Source organism: Takifugu rubripes, chromosome 18, assembly GCF_901000725.2.
Source record: "Takifugu rubripes chromosome 18, fTakRub1.2, whole genome shotgun sequence".
Lineage (NCBI taxonomy): Eukaryota > Metazoa > Chordata > Actinopteri > Tetraodontiformes > Tetraodontidae > Takifugu > Takifugu rubripes.
Window position 1 is genome coordinate 8,377,910 of NC_042302.1, and position 25,132 is coordinate 8,403,041.

The following is a 25,132-nucleotide window of genomic DNA, read 5'->3' on the forward strand; positions in this document are numbered from 1 at the left end:
ATCAAAGAAAATAAAGGGAGAAATCAAAGGAACGAAAGCAGACATCAAAGCAGAGGATGTAAAAGATACAAGCCCGAAATCAAAGCAAGTCATCAAGGTTGTTTCAAGAGAGTCCTTGGGGCCAAATCAGAGGATCTAAACCACTGGCCGTTAGCGTTAGCCAGGGCTCCATCGCAGGGAGACAGATGAAGGGCCCTGATTGGTCGGGCTTGTGGGGGGGGGGGTGGGGGGGTGCTGTTATTTTCAATTGCAAACAGAAAATGATCTGAATCAATCAGGTGTGAAGCAATAAAATGGCTGATGTGAAGAATCATTTAACACACACACTCACTCACACACACACACACACACACACACACAGAGCCTGGTTTTCCATCTTTGCGGGTACATTCACAGACATAATTCATGACTCATCTACTGGCCCCATTTCGCACACGTAGCCCCACTATAATGAGTATTTTGGTGTTAAATGTGTCACACGTGAGAACGCATCCACACACATGCACACACACATGCACGCACATGCACGCACATGCACGGAAGCACGCCTTTCCCAGTTTTCTCAACAGAAAGGAGACGCACGCCATCTACGTGTATCGGCAAGAAAATGAGAGGCTATACGGCCAAAATTGAAAAACAAGGCGCTTTTGTAGGGGGGGTGAGGCTGCGTCCCGTCTGGCCTCAAATTCAATTGAGGAACAGAGCGAACGGTAGCAAGGTTGTCATGGACGCAACTGGAGTCAAAGACAAGAAGAATCTCTCCCTTTTCTGAAGCTTTTAGTCACCTTGATTTGTCTTTGTCGTTGTAAGTGGAGGAGAAAAGGACAAAATCGGACAAAAGATGAAAGGACTGCGCAGTTCCTCCCCAGTTAGCTAGCATCCTGCTTTTTCTGAAATATAATATATACAGTTTTACAAGTAAACACATCCAAAATACCAAACCATGAAAGAACTTTTGATCATTAATGCTGCAGATAGCTGCTTTAGTTCAGGCGACCTTCAGATGTCTTTATAGCTCCACCTCCTTCCTCAGCTTCCTACATTAGCCTCAACAGCTTGTTCAAACATTTTATTTCAGCCATTTTTGGCCAGACTGACCCCTAAATCTCTGCGTGAGGAGACGCGAAGGTCAGATGAAAGGTGCCCGAGGTCACGTAAGGAAACATTGGACCCGTTTGTGATTGTGAACGCAGCCTAAGTAACGCATCGGTGAGGATGGCGCCTGCCAGCACCGCGCACAACAGCACCATATGGACACGATAGCAAGATAAGAGGAGCGTATTGAAGCTGGGCTCCAGTGACCCAACATGAGACGCTCGTTCAGGAGGAAACGGCTGCAGACACAGTGGAACGAGCCCACGGTGAGGAGCGGGATGAGAGGGGCAGGTAGAAACAACCGACATGGAAACATGAAGGCAAAGAGGGATGAAGACGAGGCTCAACACCGATCCGCTCAACACCCCTTTGGTGTCTTGAGGGCTCAAACTCCCCCCCAACACCACTCGAAAGCAGGATCAAGCCAAGCTCCATCCAGGCTTTGTCACTTTACACCAGTGAAATATGGCCTTGAATCCCATTATCCTCCGTTACAGGCATGCGAGGGCTCCATCTTCATCTCCTCTCCGACAGCGCGGATGGGGGGGGGGGGGCACGGCACCACCCGTGCAGTGTTGTAAATTGAAACCTCAAAAGGAGGAATAGAAAGAGGGAAAAAAAAACACTCCCACCCATCTCATATGCTCGAGAGGCTCTTTAGTTGAAGGGCAAATAGAGCCCGAATGGAGGATGGATGACGCTCGTTTCCGGACGCGGAATCTGCCGCAACTTTGGCGTGTGAATGAAAACATTCAGCGCCGCCCTCTCTGGGATTTACACGCCGTAACGCGTGCACACGCGCTGGCTCGTGCACGCATGCTAACATGCGGAGAATTGAGTCGGTGACAAGAGGTAGATATGATTTTATCCCCCTTCCAATTCTCCCCCCGCCTCCTCTGCTCTCCAGGGCTGCCGCGCACATCATCTCCCGGCAGGAAAAAGTAGATATGAGATTAGTTTTGCAGGGGTGCCGCGCGTTTGCCCCACGTGCACCCGCGACACACACGTGCGCTCATCAAAGAAAACATTGGGCTGCACCTTGAAGCCTTCAACAGAAAGTTGAGCAGACATTTTCTGCCCTTGGCAGCTACAATAGGAGATGATTATCAGGGATTTATTCCAAGTGTGTGTGTGTGTGTGTGTGTGTGTGTGTGTGAAGGCGAGATGTGATGATGAATATGTTAAAGGGTGTCTTTGACTCACGCAGGTTGCAACCTTGTGTGCTGCTCCGCCTGCACATCTGGGCGAAGAGCGCCGCCCTGTAAATGCTCACATGGGCGATCATTCGCCGGATCGACTGAAGGAGAGGAACGCGGATAAAAGCGAAGGGGGGGCGAGGGAATCGGGAGACAAACACTCGCGTTGCGAGAGCTTCTTTAAAAATAAGCGCGATCGAGTCGAGGCCTGACTGATGCGTTTGCATGTCAAGTAGGTCCCAAAATGCTCGCAGGGCAGTGGCGATGTTTCACAGCAGCACCGAGCATTTACATAAATATTTACATACACACACACACACACACACACACACACACACACACACACACACACACACTCCAGTGTTGGTTTATTCGATTTAAATGCAGGAAGTGTAAACAAAAGCATAAAAATGAGCTTTCTGGATGAGCATCTGCATTCCAATCACATTTCCATTTCTGCCATATCTCAGCAAATCCTGAGCACGTGCACAGACACACGTGCACGCAGACGTGCATGCACACACACGCCTCAATCTAAGTTTGGCAACAACACCGCTGTTTCATTAATAAGCTCAATCTCACTCGGACATTAACTTTCAGTGGGTCTGGAGTTTTGTTAGCCTGGATTAGCATGTATGCTACCGTGCTAGCCTGAATGCTTGTTTTGAGCTAACATACAAACATAAATTGCTACGCCCTCGACACAAGTGGCACAGTTTTCTGGGCAGCTGAAGAACACAAGACAGACAGAAGAGAGTCACATGTCTGTCTGTGTTGTTCGGCATCCTGGAAAACTGAGGAAGCAGCACTGTTCACCTACAGCGCCACCTAGTGGAAACGGGTATTCCTGCGCATAGGTGCTTTCCAGATGACGTCATGTCAGACGTTCCTACTGCAGATGGGCAGGAAGTGATTTTCCTCCAGAAAAAAGCAGAAAAACACTTGCTTCAGTCTGTCCGAATCATGTTTTATTGTTTTTGGGTACCTGCTCACACACACACACACACACCTACACACACACACACACACACTCCACCACCAACAACACTGACAACCACAACAACAAAAACACACAAGTTGAACAAGGTTGGGATCCATCTGTGCCGGGACGTCGGGTGCCTGGCAGTCTCAGTGGGCTACTTGGCCGCCCCTCCTCCCAGTCTCCCAAACCCCACCCCCGCCCCTCACACACACACACACACACACACACACACTCCTCCTTCATCCTGCCTCGTTTCATGTGTGGAACGGAAGTGTGTTTGGCTTCCTCTGCTGTTTGATACAGTGGCAGCATGATGCCCAACTGCCTGCTTGGCTGCCACACACTCATGCATGCAAATGAACACACACACACACACACACACGCACGCACGCACGCACGCACACACACACACACACACACACACACACACATTTCAGCCTTCAAACGATGCGAATATGAGATGTTGCATTTGATGCAGCTGATCAGTTTAAATCAAGAACCGTTTATGCCGACTCCCCCCCCCAAAAAACCTGGGGCCATATATCAGCCTCTCTGATGGGGAATGTGCTGATGTCTCACAGAAAAAGGAGGGAAATCTCCCTGATGACAAACACCAGATAAATGCAGCACATTGAGACAGCGAAGCCTCCGAAATGTCGGCCTTTTCTTGGTCCCGTCAGAACTTCTTCTGAGTGCAATAGTCTATTCCAGGATGTGATTTATGGCAGGACACATAAAAACATCACATTTGCTGATTATGAAGCCCTCTGGCAGTGATCCAGACGCCATCGCGGAGGGAAAAGAAAGAGTTCTTGTCAAATAAAAGCTCTAAAAGTGTATTAGAGTGGAAGAGAAAGGCTGGTTAAACACACGTGTGACATTTACTGGAGGCGGTTGAAGGTAAAACACAGTTTCCTCCATTCCTTCCTTTACTTAAGCGGCCATATTGATTTTTATTCCAACTGTTATTCTTGAAGCAAACATCATCTCTACCACAGAGCAGCACTCAGCTGACCGGCTTTACTTAGAATTCACGCCTTAAAGCCCGTCGGCGCGTTCCTCTCGGAGCGGCGAGAGCCTATAATCAAAGTAAGTAGGCTGTGATTTACCGAGTAAACATCTGCCGCCCGTTAGACCAACTGCTCACGACACGCCACCGGTTCCAGGCGCTAATGAGGGCCGGTCCAGAAATAAACTACCGGATGAGAGTGATGCAGCGGAAGGCAGAGAGGATGGAAGGGATCGAGGAAAGAGATGGGAAAAAGGCGGAGAGGGGTTAGAACTCATGACCTTCAGTGGTTGAAGCACATATCAGCAGCGCCACCTCCTCGGGGTCCCAAACAGGACAGGGAGAGATCCTGCCCCCCCCACGTGTCACCAGCCAGAGTTGGACAATTTTTCCAGAACTCTGAGAGGCAGTGGAAACACACACAGATTTCCAGGAGTTTGTTTTTACCCTGTAAATAAAAACAGAGCAACAAATGTTGGTGGGAATGGGGCTGTAGATCAGAGCTAATTAGCAGCATCGCGGTATTTCATATTCCTCGGTTATTGTGCTTGTCCTGGGGCTCTAGAAACGAGACGCGGTCGCGGCTACATGCTAACAAAATTAAGGGATGGAAGAAACCAGATTTTAATCATTTCATCAGCCAAACGAGAAATCTGCTCTTCTCTCTTCTTCTCTGCTCTCCCCGGCGGATTAGCTCCCACCTCACCGTCCAGACCATTAAGGCTCCCAGTGGTGGCTAAAGGAGGGCTGCTGCGAGCTTATCAATAACAGACAATTGGATTACCATGGCGACGGCGGAAGCTCTCGCCGGTGTAGCGCTTTGCCCTCAGTGGGCAGGAAGGGGGGCATTTTGCTGAAGTCCCTTTAAGAGCTCAGCATTGCGGTGGAGGCTTTTGATAAGTGCTAATTGATTATCTCTCGGAGTCTCGTCTCTCTTCTGACTGTCTTTTTATTTTATTAAATCCGCTGCATTTTTCCGTGATACTTCCCACCGAGTGCCGCCTTTATTTGTGCCTCTCATCCCCTCCTTCTTAATCTCTTCAACCGTTCGTGGCGTTATCGATCTGAGCGCTGCGGCCCGGAAGAGGAGGAGTAAAGTCCACCTGAAGCCCCCACGAGCGTGACCTCATCAGCGCTGCTGCGAACAAGGCCACTCAGACAATTAGTTGATTAGAGCTAATCAATTAGACCCTGTCATCTTCAAAACATAAATTGGAATTAACCACAATAAAACGAGCTCAAATCATTAGCTTTTGCCCCTCCAGGCAATGATTATAATTGTCAATTTGCAAATTCTGAGGCGGAGCGTTATTTAAATCACGCAGGAAAACACTTGCCAGAGAGGGGCCATTAATTAAACTCTTCCAGCAACTTATTCAGTGTGTTTTCATCGAAAGGATGGAGGTTCGGGTGCTTTTCATGACTCAGAGCGGAGATGCAGATTTACATTTTTATGAATTTATTTTGAATTTCTCTGTGTATTTTTAACGTGTTAGTATTCTGGAGTTGTTGTCTTTTTTTTACTCAAGGCCTCATAAGTGTCCTCAGAAGGCTGGTTGTCACCGTAAAACTGTATCAGTGTAATTACTCACGTTAAAAAGTGGCTGTGCGTGTAATTATTCTTTACTCAAGAGCACAAATATTGCACATGCATTTACATCAATGCAAAAATCTAACTCTAAAGACAGTTTTAATCATGTTTTAAGACAAATATGAATTCATATAGCGGACCACATGACATGAAGTGGTGGGCCAGATTTCGGCCCGAGGGCCTTGGGTTTGACACATGTGGTATCGACTAAATTTTCTATGCTCGTCAATAAAAACTAAATAATCATTTCTGATGTGCTGCAGAAGCCTGTTTCTCTCAGCTCCGTCTTGGATTTGTCTCGATAAAGGCAAAAAGCAACAATTCCCCAAAATGTAACATGTGCTTAATGCTAGAAATTTCATATCCTTTTCATTATTCCAGCCAAATTTTGGCATTATCACCAAATGACGTGTTCAGGTGCCTCTAAGTTTGCTGCTCATTTTCAGCTTCGAGCTGCGCTGCCGTTCATTTGGAAAACGAGCTGCTGGAAGGCTGATAAATAACTCAGGAATGAACATATTTTCCAAATTGCTTGCAGAATAAAGACCACCATGAATGCGCAAACGTACGAAGCCCTCCCTTCAAATATGAGCAAATAGGAGCTGTGGGGCTGAATGTGTTGTGTTTTGAGGTGCCTGTGATGATTTATTGAGCATTAAAAGGCAGGTAGGCGTCGATTCGCAGGGCCGTTCGGAGAAAACTCGGCTGCTGCTGCTGTCAATCATGAGAAATGGCTGTTTAACAGCTGCACGCTCACTTTTTTCAGTCCAGACGCGTTTTTCTACTATAGTTTAGCCAAGATGAATTCAAAACTCTCTTGAAACTTTGGATAAACTTTCCTTCTCAGGAGCAAGTGCTTTATTTTAAATGTAAAAAAGGAATCGATGCGATCGTCCCGGTTATTTGGTTGCACTTCGCTCTTATCCCTCAGCGTCTTTGCCAGTAGACCTCATTCTTCCCTTCCTGGCCCCGTCCTGGATGCGCTGGGAGCGTCGACCCGCTCCTTTATCACCACAGAGCCAGGTGCTCTCTGGGAGCGTCTCGTGTGGCCTTTATCAGCGCCGGCTGCACAGATGCAGGCCTGCGTGTATTCGCTGGACACGGGGCTGGATCATATTTTACAGCTGCCTGATTGAGCCTGAGCAGATTCTGCGTTTGCTGGTGCGGATATGGCTGCATAAATATGTGTGGATTTATGTCCTGGCGACTCTGTGCGAGGGATCAGATCCACAGAAAGTCCCCTCTGGATACTCAGGTGGCCTGTCACTTCAAAGGGCCGCGGGGCGCCGAGACGCTGGCCAGCCCACCCGCCAAGGGGGAAATCCTGTTCGCTTGGCAGAAGCCGCGGTTGATGCTACAGCCAGGAACGGCGGCTAACGCTGCAGCCAGGAACGGCGGCTAACGCTGCAGCCAGCAACGGCGGCTAACGCTGCAGCCTGGCTCTTGGTCGGACGGCCGCCATCCAAACAGGTTTGAATCCCGAGCCACGTCTGGATTCGAGAGGACGCAATTTTGGAGGCCTCAAACAGGAACTTTGTAAATAAGCGAGAGATTCTCAGCATTTGACAGCAAAGCTCTCGGACGTGGCTTCGGTCTCTGGGTCTGAGAAGATGCAGGAGGAGCATCTTGCATGGCAGCCAATCCCTGCCTCCTGCCACGGCTCCGGAAACACCAAGAAGCCCACTTGTGCACCCTCATCACCGTCAACAGAAGACAAGCGAGCTGGGGGAGAAAAAAAAGCCTTCAAAGGCGACTGGGGAGACGCGAGGGAAGCAGCTTTGCCTTTAAAACATTTTCAGACTCTTTTATCTCATCAAGCCCGGCTGATCACAAAGAAAATTGATCGGCACTGAGGCAAGAGGCTCTTCAATGCGCTTCTGAGCTCCTCGGTGGGTAACTTGACAGGTTCTTGGGGGAGGGGGGGGGGCTCCAAGAGGATTGTGATGAGGACTTGGAATAATGTGGATGCGACACAAACGCGTCAGATCTTTGTTTTCATTTGGAAATCGACGCTATCCTCCCATTAATTTCCCCAACGAAAAATGAATTCCTACATGATTTTTGACAGGCGCGCAGAGCGACTCAGCAGGGGGCCACGTCTGTGATGCGAAACAGAAGTATTCACCTGACCCAGCACTGTTTCATTACAGTCATATTAAAAAAGAAAACAATAGTGCAGTCACGCTCCCCGTGGTGTATAATAATAGTGTGACCCAGTAATGTCACTTCAGGGCTTAAACTTGTCTTTACTTCCCTTTGTTGCTCCTCTGTAGATCCTCTTCCCGCCTGCTCCCAGCCAGATCCTTATTTATAGCTCTTTTCCCCTTTTGTCTCAAATTATGATATATTAATTATGGTCCCCTCCGCTAAGAAATGTCAGAATAGACAGAGTTTAAGTAAATTGGGCAGTAGCTTTAGCCCCCACAGTGGTCCCAGGATGTAACGGCAAAACGTTATTCCTGATGGTGAAGGATCGGAGATTTTAGATCCACGATGAGCGGGAACACCTGGGAGGTTACGCAGGTTATTATACGATGGGGGGAAATAGCTTTTGTTGGATAATTACTGTCAAAAATAATGAGAAATGACAGCAGGTTGAGGGCACCACCTCCATCACAATCTGGCTGATTCATTAAGACCTGGGGGGGGGGGGGGGGGGGGTCTTCTGGTATTTATGTCGGTGTTACCTTCACTTACCCTCTGTGCTTTTCCCTGTGCTGATGTGAATGAAGGGATAAAAAGAGGAAAAGAGACTGCAGGAAAGAAGGCGACCCCCCCCCCCCCCCACACACACACACACCCACACACACACACCACCAAATAAATGACATGAAACCTCCTTCCTGCGTGAGAAGGCGAAACTGTCTGAGAGTCAACTGATGCCAAATGTCCGGGAACAAGCCGGAACATAAAAGCACAACACTTGAGGATGAGTATTTCTGGGGGGGAGGGGGGGGATCAACGATATGACCAGAAGCCAAAATCTACCATCTGCCAGCCACATCAACCGCGGCACGGCGCCCACTTCTCTCGTTTCCACGGCAGTTTCGTCCCTCGCCGGCCAACGTTCGCGGGCGCCATTGGAGAGGTTGTTTTCCGGCGTGACCCTCGTGTTTGAACCCCCCCTCCCACGGAGTCCAGGCGAAGCCTATTAAGTCCCGGTTATCTGTGCGTGCAGAGAGCCTCCGGCTGATGAATCGCAGCCACAGAGTTCACCTGCAGCCCCCACCGGGAGCATTTTACGCAGTTTTATTCAATACGACGAGGCAAAATGAACAGACGGTGTTTAGCTGGCGCACGAGCACGTGCACGTGCACCGCACAGATGAGCTGGAGCCGCTGCAGCTCCGGCAGGTGCACATCTGCGGGGATGGCTGCTTTCCCAGCCCCTGTCAGTCAAAGGTAACCTGACACAGGGGTGCACGTGTAAGCAGTTAAAGAGAGGATAAGCACTCGCACGGGGGCGTCCTGGCAGGTCCAAAAGCAGCAAATAAGCTGGGGTCCAGTTTCTGTGGACTCTCCACAGCCTGGAAGGCAACTACACCAATTACAGAGACCTCAGGTTTCCTGGTGCAGCTTTATTTATATTTTCTTGTATTCAGTTATAAAATCTTTAAAGTGCTTCTCAACTGGGGGGAAGTTTATAGAAATGACATCATGGTCCAAATATGCCTCGGTGTAGCGAAAGGTCAACTTCTGATTACAACAGTGGACTTGGCTAACCTTTAGCCAGCTGTGGCGGATCGATGAGAAATAATGGGATGCCACCGGTAAACATCATCAGACACATCAGGAGCAGATTTAGTGCTCGGAGTTGAGTCGCTTGTTTAAAACAACATGGAAACCTGTGAAATAAACCATTAAAACGCCCTTGTCTTGGCACTGGCTTCGGCCAATAATTAGCCAAATGTAGGACTAATAAGGTGTGGAAAGAGAAAAACAACCACTTTGCCATCTTCTACTGGGTTTGGGTTGGAGTATTTGGCTCTACTGTTGTGGTGTTGAGCCACAAGGACAAACAGTGGCAACAAAAACCCATAAACAGGAAGTTCCTGTATCGATACTGATAATACGGAGGAGGCGATGGTTCTGTAACCGGTAGGTCAGAGGGCCCAGCTGACCCCTGAGGGTTACCTTGCTCATAGACACCTGAGCCCAATCTGCAGCATTCCGAAAAAGCAATTCCGATGAGGATGGGATTCGAACCCACGCGTGCACAGCACAATGGACCGGCCACCTCATCCCTGGTGGCCAGGCACCGGCCTCAAGGGTAGAGGCGGTGGGTAAGGCGGCGCCTCATAACAAGGACACAGCGTTGCCATCTAAGCACTTGTTGTCACCATCTAATCTACCCACTTCTGGGGGTAACCTGTTAACTCACCCATATTAAAAGGAAGGCTTCCCGACTCGTGTCCTCTCGAGATTACCGTCGCTACCAGAACGAGCCACGGAGGGTTTTTGCAGAAAATTCCGTGGTATAATTTGAGCCCAGTGGCTTTCGGAGGGACGATAAAGCAGACAGAATTTTTATTATTACAAGAAAAGCAGGAATGAGAAGGAGCCCCCTTCCTTGCAGGAAGTGGCACGAGCAGAGGGAAGCCAATGATGTACGGCCGTGGAGCGTGCATTTAATTACGCAAGTCCCCTCAGCCTCTTCCTTGCTTCCTTTTTTTTATCTCCTAACACACGTAATCATTTCATACACGCCACGATATCATCTGCCTAATGCGCTATTTTGCAGCGGCGTTAAACCCGAGCGATAAATCTGGCCGCGGTTGCCGTTAATAGACGCGGGGCCGAGCTGAATAATGTGTGCATTAGATTAGCAACACTACAGAAGTGAGCCACCACCGAGAGAGGAATCCTTCATGGTAATCTCTCCTGGTGGCTCCCGGAGGAGGAGGACTTGGTGGCCCTCACCGGGGCTGGGTACGGAGGGTAGAGGAGGTGGGGGGGTGTGGGACAGGTGGGGGGGGGGGGGGGGCTTCGCCTTCATACACTACACATAGCAGGTGACCTGCTGCGATCTCACAGGTCGGACTCGAGGCTCGCAAAGGCTTTTGCCACTAAAGGAACACCCCTGGATCAGGTTCTGAAATCCCATTTTCTCCCCCTCCCCCCCCCGGTCCTCCTGCTCTTTATTAACATACTTCAGTCGCCTGATTTCCAGTGGCCGCGCAGCGATTTGAGGTGACCTCCTTACAGAGGACGACAATGCAACCAAAGAAACGGGGTTACGAAATCGAGAAATTCCATTTCCACCCTCCTGGCCATTCATATTCCTGCCAGAGCAGGAAGGGGATTCATTATTTGGTAGACTCCGTCTCCGCTATCTTGGGAATTAGCATACTCTGGATACATGGATGAGCGTGTTTGTCTGAGTGTTCTCGCATTTGCTACATACGGAGCACCAAAACAACCATTCTTCTGGTTTTAAGGTAGGGGTTAGAATTGGGTTTAGTTGAGGAGAGTTAGGTTGGGGGAGTTATCAAAGATATCGATATAAGGATGTGTGTATGTTTGCTCAGTATGTAGGTGCATTTTACCATACTTGTAAGGACAAAAATGAGGTTTGGAGCTGGGTTACCTCAAAGATATCCACATTTGAGGCCAGAGAATAACAGCAAACGTGTCAAACGTCACCTTTTGATACAGTTCTGTTCCCTCCATGGTGGTGGTCTACAAGAACCAGCGCCCCCTGGGATGAGACCGAACAATTAGCATGTGTGCACACATCGTTGGGGGCAGCCGGTGAGAGGGAGTGGATGTTTAGCCTCGAGGATGGGAGGATGACCAGCGCTTAGTCCAAATTAGCCTTCAGTTGTATTATTTAAAAAGCTGAGTACATTTGAACGCAGCACGCGCGGGTGATCAATAATACGCAACATGGCCTGTTAACCAGACGTAGCTACAGATAAAGCTACACAATTTGTTGCTCAAGCCAGAGGAAAAACAGCCCAAATCACTGAAAATCCCTTCTGTCTGACATCTGCCATTTTAGCCTTCCGCTGATAAACGATCTGACTTGCTAACATTGGCATCTATCCTGTTTATCCTGGTTTTTACCAACAGTGAGATAAATGTCGTCCACACACATTAATCCGGCAACAAATGTTTCCATAATACTGATTTTCTCTGGCCTGAAATGCTAAAGTGGCACTTCAGTAATGTGGCTTTTAGCCTTTATTGAAGTCTAAAAGTGCAGTGTAACATCTTTCCCATAATGCACCTTAACTGTGTTTTCACGCAGTGCCCCGCCAGTTAGCTAGGTGTGAATCGAAGACGCAGCATAAAAGATTTCGAGCATCAACAACAATTTTGCCGCATTAGTAGAAAAAAAAAAAAGGCTCAACGGACTCTCGGTGAATGCTAACGACTCTCTTTAACTGCTCTAAGGTGCTTCTAAAGGTCCAAAAATAACTGCAAAAGTGAGGATATAATCTTTCATTCACAAATTGTATCCATTCTCCAATTAAGGTCCAAGAATTAACGACTCCTAACTTGGAATTACGTCTCTTTAAAATAGAAAACAGTGTAAAATAAGATGCTATTGGCTGATATTAGCATAACAATGCTCACCGCGACTCTTTTTCACACAGATTAGCAGGTAAGTGTTGAACAGCGGTGTAATAAAAAGCTAATCAGCGCCGATGTTTCAATTAAACGGCTTTACAGCTGGTCCAACGTATGGAAATAAACGGCAGTGATCTCTTGATGACTGCCTGTCAACAGGACCCCCCCACACACTTTTTACTTGCCCTTGGAATCATGTTGCACTCCAAAAGCGAGGGATTAAGAGGTGGCGGCGTCTTTGTGTTGCGATGCTGCCTGAGTGTTGATCCGGCAACGTGCTTCCAGGTCGCCTGAGGACTTGTTAATTAGCTTGCCAACATCTGTCCTCTTAATGCGACATGGGATTAGAACCCCCCCCCTTAAAAAAAAGGAAGAGGAAAAGAAAAACACCCATCATCTGATCTCCTCCTCGCCCCTCATAACAACAGATGTCACCCACGCTCCGCCCACGCCACCGTAGCTCGGAGGTGAAGATAAAGACGGATGCGTATTCCATGCGATTGTTCTTTAATTGATGTTAGCACGACGCTAAATAATGCACGCCGCTCTCAAGGAGAGTGCCGGGCGGCGGTAATTTGAGTGCATAAGCGTGCATAAATGGCGCCCACATCTGCTTTGAAGCTCACATCTTCTGATGTCGTCAAGAGGGCCCGAGTAAACGAGCAGCTCTGTCATGGCGCCGCGGTCGGCTGCCCGGGACGGAGCGGCGAGGAGCGGCGAGGAGCGGCGAGGAGCGGCGAGGAGCGGCCGCCGCCCTCCAGACAGGATGTGCTCCCACCAGACGTTGACGAACGATGTGATTACATTTATGTGAGTGTGGGATTGATTCATCAGGCCGGCAGCTCGCTACCAAGAGCTCCTGATTTAATTGGGGAGTCGGCGGCACATACATCTTCCTGTGAGGACGCATCATTTTTTATCAAAATTAAATCAGCCCCCCCCCCCGATATTATCTCCAGGAGTCGATGGTGGCCGGTGTCATCTGGAAAAGTCTATCGATAACAGTTACTCACGAAAGAAACGTGGAACAAGAGTCGATTCACGCGTAATCCTGCTAATGCTACGTAAAAGAGAGTCTTTTTATGGTCTTCGTTAAAGTGAAGTCGCATCAATACGAGAAACTTCCGAGGAGACAAACGACCTTGAAAACGGCTGGAAAATAACAGCAAAACCACCTTTTTGTGTCTTTAACTGAACCTTTCAGTCGTTTTCTTCCAGCCTGAATGAGCAGCAGACGCGACCATTAACAGGAAGGGTCTGCTAAGAGGACTAAAGCCCCTCAGAGCTGCAGAGGAGAAGAAAGAACTTCCAGCCGTGCGTTCCCGGCCCAGGCGGGTGAAAGCTGGAATTACAGCGCCGCAGCTCGCTGAGCTCTTTCAGGCAGCACTTCCAACCGAGTCCCCCTCGAGCGGTAGGTTAACCCCCCCCCCCCCAACCCGTCGTCCCACCCCTCGGCTCCGCTGGCTGCTCCTGGGCGGGTGGAGGGAGGGCGAGCAGACGGAATTCCTCACCCCTCCGTCACCAGACGGGCCTCGGGGGGCCGTGTTTGACAAACATGCTCATCAGACCCAGCCGAGCTTTGGACCACAAGCCCGACAGATCGTTTCTAATCCGAGCATTCCCGTCTCCAGACGCCACACGTGCACCTCTCTGCTCAACATGTGCTAGCTTGAAATATTCAAGCCTTTTGTTTTAAAAATGGAGCCTGTTCTCCGTGCACTTCCTGTCTGGGCTGATCTGCTCCGCCACAGCTGACATCCAAAGTAGATCCGCTGTGGATTCTGGCAGAGGGAAGCGGCTCGCCCGTTCTGGGATGCACAATATGCACCACTCATCTTTTGGATGCGGTGGCGCCTGGCGGAAATTCGGGATTAGCGTTCGACGGAAACTGAAACCAGATTTAGCATCAGTTCAAACACACGCGGTTCAAAGGTTTTATCACCAGAAAGGAGGTAAAGCTCCAGTTCGACACTATGGGCAGAGCTGCACTCAACCTTGGGATTCTTGGGATGAATTCCCAAAAGGAAAAAAAAAATGTTTTGGTATCATTTTCTAACATCTGCTTAAAAAACACACACAACAGAAAATGTAGCGAAGGCTAAATGCTAAACGTCTCACTAATTATAGAGGGATTTTCTAGCATGAAACTCCAAATCCAGGAAAACGTGGCAGCTAAAACACTGATTACATTTTTTAATATCTTAAATCCTCTTTTCAGAAAAACTACGGTGGCTCCAGGGGAACAAAAAGGTCCACTGCTGCGAAAAAGAAAGACTGTAGTTTTAATTAAAAACGCGTATATTTAAAACTTCCTGATATTTATTTCATCAGCGCACATTTGTTGAGTGCGCGTGAATGAAAATACTCTTTTTTTTCGTAATTACACAAACGACAGGCAAAAAGTAGCTATGCAAATAGCTAAATTGAGATCAAATGTCTTGAGTTGGGAGCAAAGGAGCCACACTGAGGTCAAAGGTCAAAAATCAACAGATCGTGCGATGAAATAAGTAGAAATAAACGAGATTCTGGCGTGAACGATATCGGAGCCGTCTGTTTTTTTAAATCTACCAGGGAAGGTAGCCGAGCCCATCCCCCGGGTCTCAGATCCGTCCCCCACGTCTCCGTCGTCACGGCAGCAGAAAAATCCTGCCGCTGACGGCGAGGAGCAAAACCCGTCTGATAGACGACCCCGAGGACCAACTAGGGACCCAAACCGCTGTCATTTAGGCCTGCGCGAGCATTAGCATCGACGGGCGCCTGTCAGCACGCGCCTCGCTGGGCGTGGGGGCGCCGCCCCCGACCCGCTGACAGGGAGGACGGGATGAGCGGAGGAGAGGGAGGCGGCGGCGGCGGCGGCCCTGGAGGCCCCGTAACAAGCTGTCGGGCGTCAGGCTGGTGAAAACTTTCAGATTTTCTTTAAGCGCAGGAGTCGCCAGAGGACGCCGGACAATTGATTGAGCGAAACCGAGTCGGGCTCCATTTGCTCGGCGGTCGTGACACGCATCAGCCGGGCCGGCGGCCCCGTACCGGCGGCTTAACTACCTCTCAGGTCCCCCGCTGTGACAAATGGCTTCTGTCTCTTCTAATGGAATATTTGTCGGGACCTGGACGGCTCCATCGCGTTACCGCCTTCGTTCCCGTCTGAGCGTCCGTCCGTCTGTCCTTGGTCTCGTTGCGATGTCCCCCGTCCCGAGCTCCTTCCCCTGCTCCCCTGTCAGCCTCCGACTCCACACCCTCCCCCCCCCTCCCTCCCCATTTCCTCTCCCCACTTTAGCGCCGTGTCGCCGCTCCAGATGCCGGCTGTCTCGGCTCCGTGGGCCACATCTCCGTGATGGGCCCCTCTAGGAATTCAAAGCACCATTCTGGCATTTTCTTCCAAGCAATTGCTCCTTTTTTTCTGTGTGCAGCACTAAAGGAGGAGTAGCTTTAGCGTCTCCCTCCCTGAATGAGCTCACTGGCCGCGGGCGAAACCAGCGCAAATGCACATCCGCGAATCCTCTGGAGGTGCGCTCGCGCCGCCAGACGGTCCGGATTCCGACCCAATTAGGGCGGCTCGCACTGCTTACGGAGGAGGCCTCAGCTTTAGTCACCACGTTTGTGAATCTGTGTTTGCGATTTCATTTGAAGGACCTCTCGGGCGACATTAAGCCAGATACCAGCGTGAGAAATCAGCACACGTGACCCCAACGACCCGCGATCCACCGCCGGCACGGTGAGGAGTAAATATCACACTCGCAGGTTTAATTGTGATTAAAGCCACGCTGGTACCACATTAATTCACGGCACGACTCGCCACGTTTCACGTGCAATTAGCCGCGGAGGTGGCTGGAACGCTATTTCGCCTGGCTGCAAACTCCAAACGCGATTTGTTTTTAACGTTAAGCAAATGTCACGGCGTATTAGCCTAGCCCCCGCACGCGCGTGTGTTTTTAGCATCCGGAAAAGATGGCGCGCAAAGGTGGGAATAAAGACGGGTCGCTCCCGTGTGGCGGCCGCTGCCCTAAAGATGAGGGCGTAAAAACGGGCGGGCCACATCGCCTTTCATCATTAATCAGCTTCCCCTTCAGATCGATGCTAACAACAAGGCAGCGGCTCACGCGGTGGTGATATTCGACAGGAACACCGAGGCCGTCATTGATCGAATCCTCACATTTGAAGCGGTTTGTGTATTAAGCTTGTCGGCTAAAAGGCCGACGTGTATCGATTTGATAAAACAAAGCACACCCGGGGTGTAATTCCACACTAATCCTGTTTGACTTCGGTGTTTGGGCTGAATCAAAAGCGATATTTTAGTTTATGCTGAAGGATTCAGGGCAGCTGCGTGATTCAACCACCTCCAACTGGGACCGCCTCTCCGCCGGCTAGCATGCTAGCTCCCGAGCAACAGGATGGATTTTTAATAGAAGGTGGATTTTAGGATCAGAGTTGGGTTGAGAAACAGGAACTTTTGGTGTCTTCTCTCTCATAACATCAGAACGTTAAGAGCTCGAGAACAGAACAAAGCATCTGTGGAACCAACGGGCGTCATCGCCGACAAATGGGGCAAAAGCCCGAGAGAAGCCGCCAGAGAGCTAAGCTGCTTTTGTCTGAGCACGTTGAGAACGTGCGGCAGAACTCTGCCAGGAACCATCGAGGTACGAGAGCTTCAGCTGCATCAGTCATGGCACCAACAGTTCAGAATTACGCTAAAATCCAACATTTCTCTCCCGTTTCATCAGGTCAAAATCAACAAAATCAACTTCCTGTTGCTTCTTATAGAGTTCAGCGACTCTGGTCTCGACTGTTGTTCCAGGCCTTCCAGTCTTTTCCTGGAACACTCGCTGCGACCCTCCTCTCACCCCCCCAGCCCCCCCTTCACACACACACACACACACACACACACACACACACACACACCCAACAGACTAGGAGTCCAGAGGGCCAGACTGGAGATATTCAAATATGTGTTTGTGTGCAGGTTGTCAAAGTCCCTCTGAGGACATGTGTGTGTGTGTGTGTGTGTGTGTGTGTGTGTGTGTGTGTGTGTGTGTGTGTGTGAAGGGGGGGGTTGTTCCTGGTCCGAGTCCACGTGAAAGAAACATCCCTGACAGATGTGTGAGGAGAGAAAAATAAGTCTATTTGTTTCACAACCTCTGTTAGTTTGTGTGTTTTGGAGATGAGCCACCCCCTAACACACACACGCACACACACACACGCACACACACACACACACACAAACCACCAGGTCTCCCTCTCAACTGCAAGTCATAAACAGGCAGAGGGAGAACAGCGAGGGACGCTTTGGTGTCTGACATTTGAACTCAGGCGTGTGTGTGTGTGTGTGTGTGTGTGTGTGTGTGTATCAGTGTGTTTAACCTTTCTGTGTTTCTAAAGACCTTCCAGGGTGATGTTCTTGTATGCAGAAGTAGGTCAGGCTTGTGTTTTTCCGAACCATGCGAGCGGCTCGCTCCCTTCCGTGCCGTCTGTTCGTTAGCATCTCGAACGCACGTGATTTTCACCGAGGAGTGAATCAGCAAACGCCGTGTTTCCACGCCGGTGCTCCCTCGCCTGTCAGTTCCCCCTCATCCCGTCTCCTCTCTCTCGGTTTCCAGTTCAGGCCCGGGATCAGAGCCGCCACGACATTCCTCAGCCCTCCCCGAGCCGAGATTAGCATACTGATTAGCTAGCCTCGTGCCTCTTATCATCCTCGGGGGCCACACGCGGGGCTGCAGCCTCATGAATAACCGTCTGCAAATGAAGTGCAAGGCGCAGAGCTTCCAGAAGGGGGCGCTGGTGCACAAAGACATAGCTTTTATTTCATTACTTTTCTTTTGTAATGTAATCAGGGGGTGCTGAGGCATTTGTTGTTACATTTTCAAGCTGGTGCCATTTATCATGTCTGCTTCTCTCCATCCGTCTCCTCACTGATTTATTTTTCCCCCTCTTTCTGCCCCCCCCCCCGCTCTCACTGAGGCGTTAGCAAACATTGGGAGGCAGCGCAGCCCCTTTCCTCGGCTCCGCGCTCCCTCCCTTGTGAGCTTTCTTTCCCTCCACTTATGCCGCTCCAGCCCTTCAGAACGGCCGCGGTGAGAACGTGTGAAGCTGGACGCTGATTCCATGTGACAGCCACCATATGACATATAGCTATAATCACCCCCCCCATGCTAGATTTAGGCTTTTTTCCAACTTGCACGGCACAACATCCATATTGTCCTTGGTGCTTAATGTATACAGCTCAGAGTGAATGGAAAGGAAACATCTGCATCTCCTCCTGCAGCAGATTCCAAACCTTCTGGAACAGAAGACGGGCCTGAGCTTAGCGCGTCGTTAGCTTCTATAGGTGCATCAGAACCTCAAGATTTTAGTGCATTTACTGAGAATTAAAGCTAGAATCATTATTTTTGTTGGGGGGGGTGGATTTAAAAGCCGAAGGCTGGGACAAACATGAGGTAAAAGATGAAATCTGGTGGATTGATGATTGCGAAATATGATGGATCGTGTGTTTCATGGAAGAAAATGTCTCTCGGCTGTGGGAATGTTCCGGAAATGTCCTTTGGGAGGAGAAACAACGAAACTGTGGGAAAAGTTCCCAAAACAGAGGTTTCCAAGAACGAGCCTGAAGTTTCCCAACACTTCTGCAGAATCTCACATTATTAAATATCAGAAGGTTGAGAGGGGCGGGGTTGGGAAGGGGGGGGGGGCTGACTGAAACAAACACCCAGAGCCATTGATTGGACGCAGGCAGGAGGATCAATAAACACGGCCTCAAGCACCATCAAGGGGAGAAGAAGGAGAAACCCTCATATTTAGGGGCTTTAGCCTTTCACTGGTAATCCACTGGAGCAGCAGCACCCCCCCCACCCACCCCCCCGGCCTGGAGCTGCTGTGATCACAAAGCAAAGCGGACTCAGATAAACTGGACAACTTTGAGGCGAAGTGTGACGTCACCAGGCAAGAAAACAATCTGTTCATTTGTCGGGAGCAGCAGCTAATTTGCCCAGAGGCGATCAGATTAATAATTAACTGGGCTGCTAACGAAATAGCTCTTTTCTTGATCACCCCCCCCCCTCCTCTTCCTCCACCCCCCACTGCCCTCAGATACAACTGCGTGCCAGCTGGATCTGGTTCTTCCAGTGATTCAGACGCACTCACTCACGCGGAGGGAGAAAAGGTGTGCGGATGCCAAGGATAGAGAGAAGGGGGAGAGGGGGGGGGGGGGGAGACTCTCCAAATCCAAAATGACCTCAGGCAGCAGCCGGATCCTGGTCCGGAATTACGCGCGATTCTTCCAACCGACTCGGGCGTCTTTTATTGCCTCCACTCTGAACCCTTCCCGCAGTCCTGAGGATCACAGATGCACGACTGTCTGACCTCCGTCACACTGTGTGACACCCTCACCCCCCCCCCCCCCCCCCCCAAACACACACACACACACCGGATAGAGGTGCCAGTGTGCGCGCGTAAAGCGCAAATGAACCACTGGAGATTCGACAAGGCCCCGTATCAAAAAGACAGTGACACCAATGAAGGGGGGGGGGGGGGGGGGGTGTGGAGGGAATGGGGGGGGTGCATTTGCGCCTTATCCAAAATGACACGCCGACACCGCGCGATCGATGCGTGAAGCGCGGCTGTTGCGCAATTCCGCGTCCGCCCGCGCGCGGAGCCGCACTTACCGCAGTAGAGCAGCAGCAGCGCCGTCAGCAGCACCACAGCCCAGAAAGTTGACGACATCCTCGGCCAGCGGCCGGCGTCTTTGCGCCTCGACACGGGGGCCATCGGAGCGGAGCGGCACTTCTTCTTCTTTGATTTTAGAGGAGACGCTTCCCCAAAAGCGACGGCGGTAATCTCCCAATCCGGTCCGGGCTCCCGCGGCTCTAGAACCTCCCGCGTTGTAAATCCAGCCAGGAAAAATGGGGAAGGAGGAGAAGTGTGGAAGGGAAAAATAACGGGTCTGCTCGTCTGTCGAATTGCGCAAAAAGAAGAAAGAAACCCCCCGAAAAGGTCACATTTTCCTCATGACTCCGAGTCTCAGGGGAGAAGCGCCGTTTGTTTTGGGCTTCTTTCTGTTCTTCTCATCGATTCTGGTTCAGAAATACAAGTTTCTTCCTCCAGGTGTCCCAAAGTCCGTCAACTTCGATTTGCTCCCGAAGCCTTGAGTGAAAAAGAGGCGCTGAGCCGAGTTGCTGCTCCGGTCGCCGCCGCCGCAGCGCACAAAGCTCCTTCCTCCTCTACCTGTGGTGCCCCCCCTCCATCCTCTCCATCAGCCCAACTCAGCCCGCAGACCGGCACCGGCGGAATAAACGGGATAAAATGCGCGGAGCGAAGGAGAGGAGGGGGGGAAAGTCGTTAAAAGCTCCCTGTTTGGCCACAGACGGTGGGGGGGGATGGAAACGGGACGGGGAACGCGTGTGTGTGTGTGTGTGTGTGTGTGGGGGGGGGGGGGGGGGGGGGCGGCGGGAAAAGGTGCGCGTCGTGTCCAAAGTGAAACATTGACATAATCGATTTCGCGCCACTCGGGTCGCGGTTGACATCGAATCCGCCTCAGCCCGATGTTCGATGTTCGACGCCGCCTCGATCTTTACACATCAGAAAAGCCGCCGCCTGTTTTCAGTCGATCACACAGTTTGATATCTAATCGATCATGAGAGAGCACTTGTCCGCGCAACAATTGTGCGCACGCGCGCTCCACGCGCACACGGTGCGTTTGCGTTAAAGGGAAGAGTGAAAGGCTTGTTTGATAGGTGCGTCGGAGATATTATCTTTATTGGTGACGTCATTTCCCCACCACATAGCTATGATACGGGTTTTTTGGGTTGGTGTGAGACACATTTATTGATTTAGTGGGTGGAGCAAATTCCATATATAAAAATTAATATAAATATTTGGATAAATGGGAGGACAATTAAAGCATTTCATCAAAAGTCCACGTCAATCCGCCCTCGATGCCTTAGAGGACAGTCGTGTTCTGGGCAAACATGTCTTCAGCTGGAGGCGGATGTGTGCGTGTGAGCTTATTTAAAAGCCACATTTACATTAAATATCCATATTTACTTCCATTTTAGCTCCCGCGGGACACAAACGGCCTCTACTCTGCCCAAACCTTTGGACTTCCTGCATCAGCGGAGGCGCTTTTCCCACCTCAGACGCGGTAAACCGTGATAAGTGCAGGGCTCTCGGATAGCGATGCCCCAACCAGGGGCAGCCAGGATGAGACAGGGCCGCGGCGCGCTTCTCCTGCTACCGCCTGATGGTTTTTATACATAAAGATTAGGGTTTTGATTTATGGCACCATGCAGGTCCATCTGCATTGCAGAAATAGAACAGGAGGAGGGAACGGCGTTCCCGTCCTTATCCAGGGATAAAAGAAAGACAATGGGAGATACAGGAGCAGGTATTCCCACAGCTGTTAGACCACATATGCATGGAGACCATGAGCAGGATAACAAGAGCTTCATGATAACGGCCGATAGCAGTAGCAGTGTCGCTATCTCGCTAGCATGTTGCCGACTTTATGAGCGCGGTGATACCACTGGAGTCACCGGGGGCAGAAAGATATGTCTTCTGCAGTCCAACAGCAGCGATCCGAGCTTATGCAGAGATTGGAAACAAACTATAACAAAACACTGTAAGTCAGCAGGTATTTGGTTCTTTATATAAGAAATACCGACGCCGTTCTTTCAATTATTTTGAAATATTTTTGCCACAAGGACAAATTAAGAACCACACAGGGGTGAAAGATTGCCCAGTGAGGCTTTAGGACCGAGGACCACAGACAGTCTAACCAGGACCATGGACAGTTCCATACAAGGACTTCAGGACCGGGACAGCTCCTGTACAGTGGGACCTCTACTTACGAACGTGTCTACATGCGAATTTTCAGGTTATGAAACGTCTCAACGGGAAAATATTTCCTCTTGTTACGAAAGAAATTTCAGGATACGAAGGTAAAAATACGCTACCGCTGCTACTCGCAGCTCGCGAATACAAACATGCTGCTCTGCCATTGGCTATCGCCTAGCATCTTCCTGTCATCCCATTGGCTGGGAGCGATGTCAATCTGTACAAGTTTGTGCGTATCCCAGCGTCTTCTTCGTCGTCTGGGATTTACTGTGGGTGTTCGTATGTTTGTCCATTAGGTGGCGGTGTTACCACAAGTGTTAACGTTCGTTGTTAGTAATGACGGCTAATGTAGGATTAGCCTGTAATAAAGTTCATTTTGTTCCTGGAGAAGCCTTGCACTGAATTCCTACATTTATTGTGCGGTAATCTAATTGTAACATGTATTTGTTACATGTTTTGATGCATTTTTATGATTTATTAAAAAAAATTATGTCCGAATTTTTGGGGGCTTGAACGGATTAGGGCATTTACATGGAAAACGCGTCTCTATTTACATAATTTTCAGGTTACGAAACAACTTCCGGGACCAATTAATTTCGTAAGTAGAGGTCCCACTCTATTTACGCTCCAGTAGCCCAGTGTAACCTGTAGGGGGTTCAGCTCCCGCGCCTCCTGGAAACTGTTCCAGAAAAATTCAGACTTCCTGTTCGCTCCTGTCAGGGAGGAACCGTCTCTGTCTCGTGGCGCGGATGCTCTGGAAGGCCCCCATGCATCCACCTCAGCAGCTACCTGTGGTCTCTGGGGAAATAAACTGTGAATAACCTGTGTCAAATACTTTGTTCTCCCTCTGGTCATCGTTGCTTTCAAATGCCAGAACGAGTCATGGGCCGGGGCACCCCTGAGCAAGGCAGCTAAATCCCTACTGAGTGCACCTGGACTGTGTGTTCACTACTAGTGTGTAAAGCAGCGGGAGCTCCGTTCTGGCTTCTGTTGGACCTTTAGATGAACTTTAAATGTCTAAACGTTCTATTTTGGATTTTTAAAAAAGGTTAGAAAACTAGTACAAAATAGTACAAAACAACAAGAAAGAATGTTTCTTCTCAGGGTTAAAAACAGATTCGGCTGTGGAGGGAACGGCAGGCGACACCTGTTTCCAGTCGAGAGTCACTCTGGATGCTAACGCCGCTCTGCGGTTCTGCCTTTGTTTTCTCGGCGGCTAATGGCGCTTTTGTAGAAATATGGCTTCCGAAAGCAATATTAAGCTTGCCTACGTTTAAAAAATGTGCTCTCGTAGCAAATTAAATCAGCAGATGGTGTTTATTAAGCACAACAGGGAGAGAAAAATGAACAATGCTTCAGTATTTTAGGCTGAATTATAGCAACTAATCTCACTCAGACATCGACCCTTGAGAACAGCTGTTTTAATGAAAATGTGACGCAAAACACAAACTTTCAGATCACTTTGATGCCTTTTTGACTGTGAAAGCACCACGAAGCCGAGGAGCCGATGGTGAAAGTGGGAAACATAAAACTCCAGATTCAGATCACCTCTTGAGCTGATCGATGGAGGGCGAGCGAGATGTTTGCTAATGGATTTTTCTCGAGTGAGCAACCGTTTTATGGGTTTGAAATGTGAACTTCTGCAGCTGAACCATCTCAGAAAAGTTTCCGTTCGAGTCTGCCAGCAACGTGTGCTATTTTATTTAACCTGAAATATTTCAAAACGTCTCATCTAAGTTCACGTTGACGGAACTTCTTACATATTGAATCTGGTCAAACATCAGAAAGATTAAACTCACACCAAAATACAAGTCAAAGTGCAACACAATTTGTTAAATTCAGCCTCATAATAATGTTAGCGGTAACAAAAACAACCCACTTTGAACAAGCTAGCATTAGCTGAGCCGTGGGACCATCTGAGACGTGGCCTTTCCCCTACTTTGATGTGTCCAGACGCTCCATATCGGCCGTCTGCGGAGGACTTTGAACGTAATGCAAAGCTGAGCAACGAACCTTTTTGAAGGTTTTAGATTTTCTTTTACCATTTGAGAGACAGAAGCAGGAGAAAGAAAAGTAGCCTGGGCTTTAAAATTGAACCTAAGTTACTTAGTTTTACAGTGCAAAAACATGAAACGCGGTTCAGCGTTAAATGGATGTAAGACTTAAAGGTTTTGAAAGCTTTTAGAAGGTCGTGTCAATAAAAATGGACTTACAGGTCTTCACTTTAACTGAAAACACCAGTTTGCCGTTAGCATGCTAACAGTAGCAGGATTTCAACCCCAACAGTTGTGGTTTGTGTACTTGCAGGATAGAAAGAAAGAAGAAATCTATAAGGCACGGCTGCTCTCCCGTTACCATGCAGGTCGATATTTGATACCCCGGATAATTATGGGATGAGAAAACCTGAAATCACTCACGATGAAGCGAGTTCAGTCCTCTGCGCCACCTTTTCTGATCCTGATTATAGTCGGAGAGACCAGATATTTTTACGCGGTTTGTAGCTGTAAACCAAAGCAGGTCGAGGAATCAAAGGAGCGTCTATTCCGAGACCTTTCGCTGACATCGCTGATTGTCTGGCATCCCAGAGAGGCCACGTGCACAAAAACCGGCCTCGAGTATTCCGTCTTAATATCACAAACGATGATGCTAGCGGTGGCGATCGCTCGCCAGCTCCAGATAATCATCTTGACCCCGCAGCTCTCACGGATATTTGTATTCTGAGAGTCGACTTGACCGGACTGCAGAGGCTGGCGGACCTCTTTTCATGCGTGTTCCCGAAGCGTACCGTATTTTCTGGACTATATATCGCTCCGGAGTTTAAGTCGCACTAGCCAAAAAATGCATAATAAAGAAGAAAAATAGATATAT

At 49.5% G+C, this 25,132-nt stretch overlaps 1 protein-coding gene across 1 annotated transcript in view; it reads right to left on the reverse strand.

Annotated features, from left to right (window-relative positions):
• The window catches only part of tafa5a (TAFA chemokine like family member 5a), a 72,417-nt gene extending 51,650 nt beyond the window's left edge, over nucleotides 1-20,767 (reverse strand). Inside the window, exon 1 of the mRNA XM_029825552.1 lies at nucleotides 20,098-20,767. Within this exon, the coding sequence (XP_029681412.1) occupies nucleotides 20,098-20,200 (103 nt within the window). The 5' untranslated portion in view covers nucleotides 20,201-20,767. The remainder of the gene's footprint in view (nucleotides 1-20,097) is intronic.
• Between the last annotated feature and the right edge of the window lie 4,365 nt (nucleotides 20,768-25,132).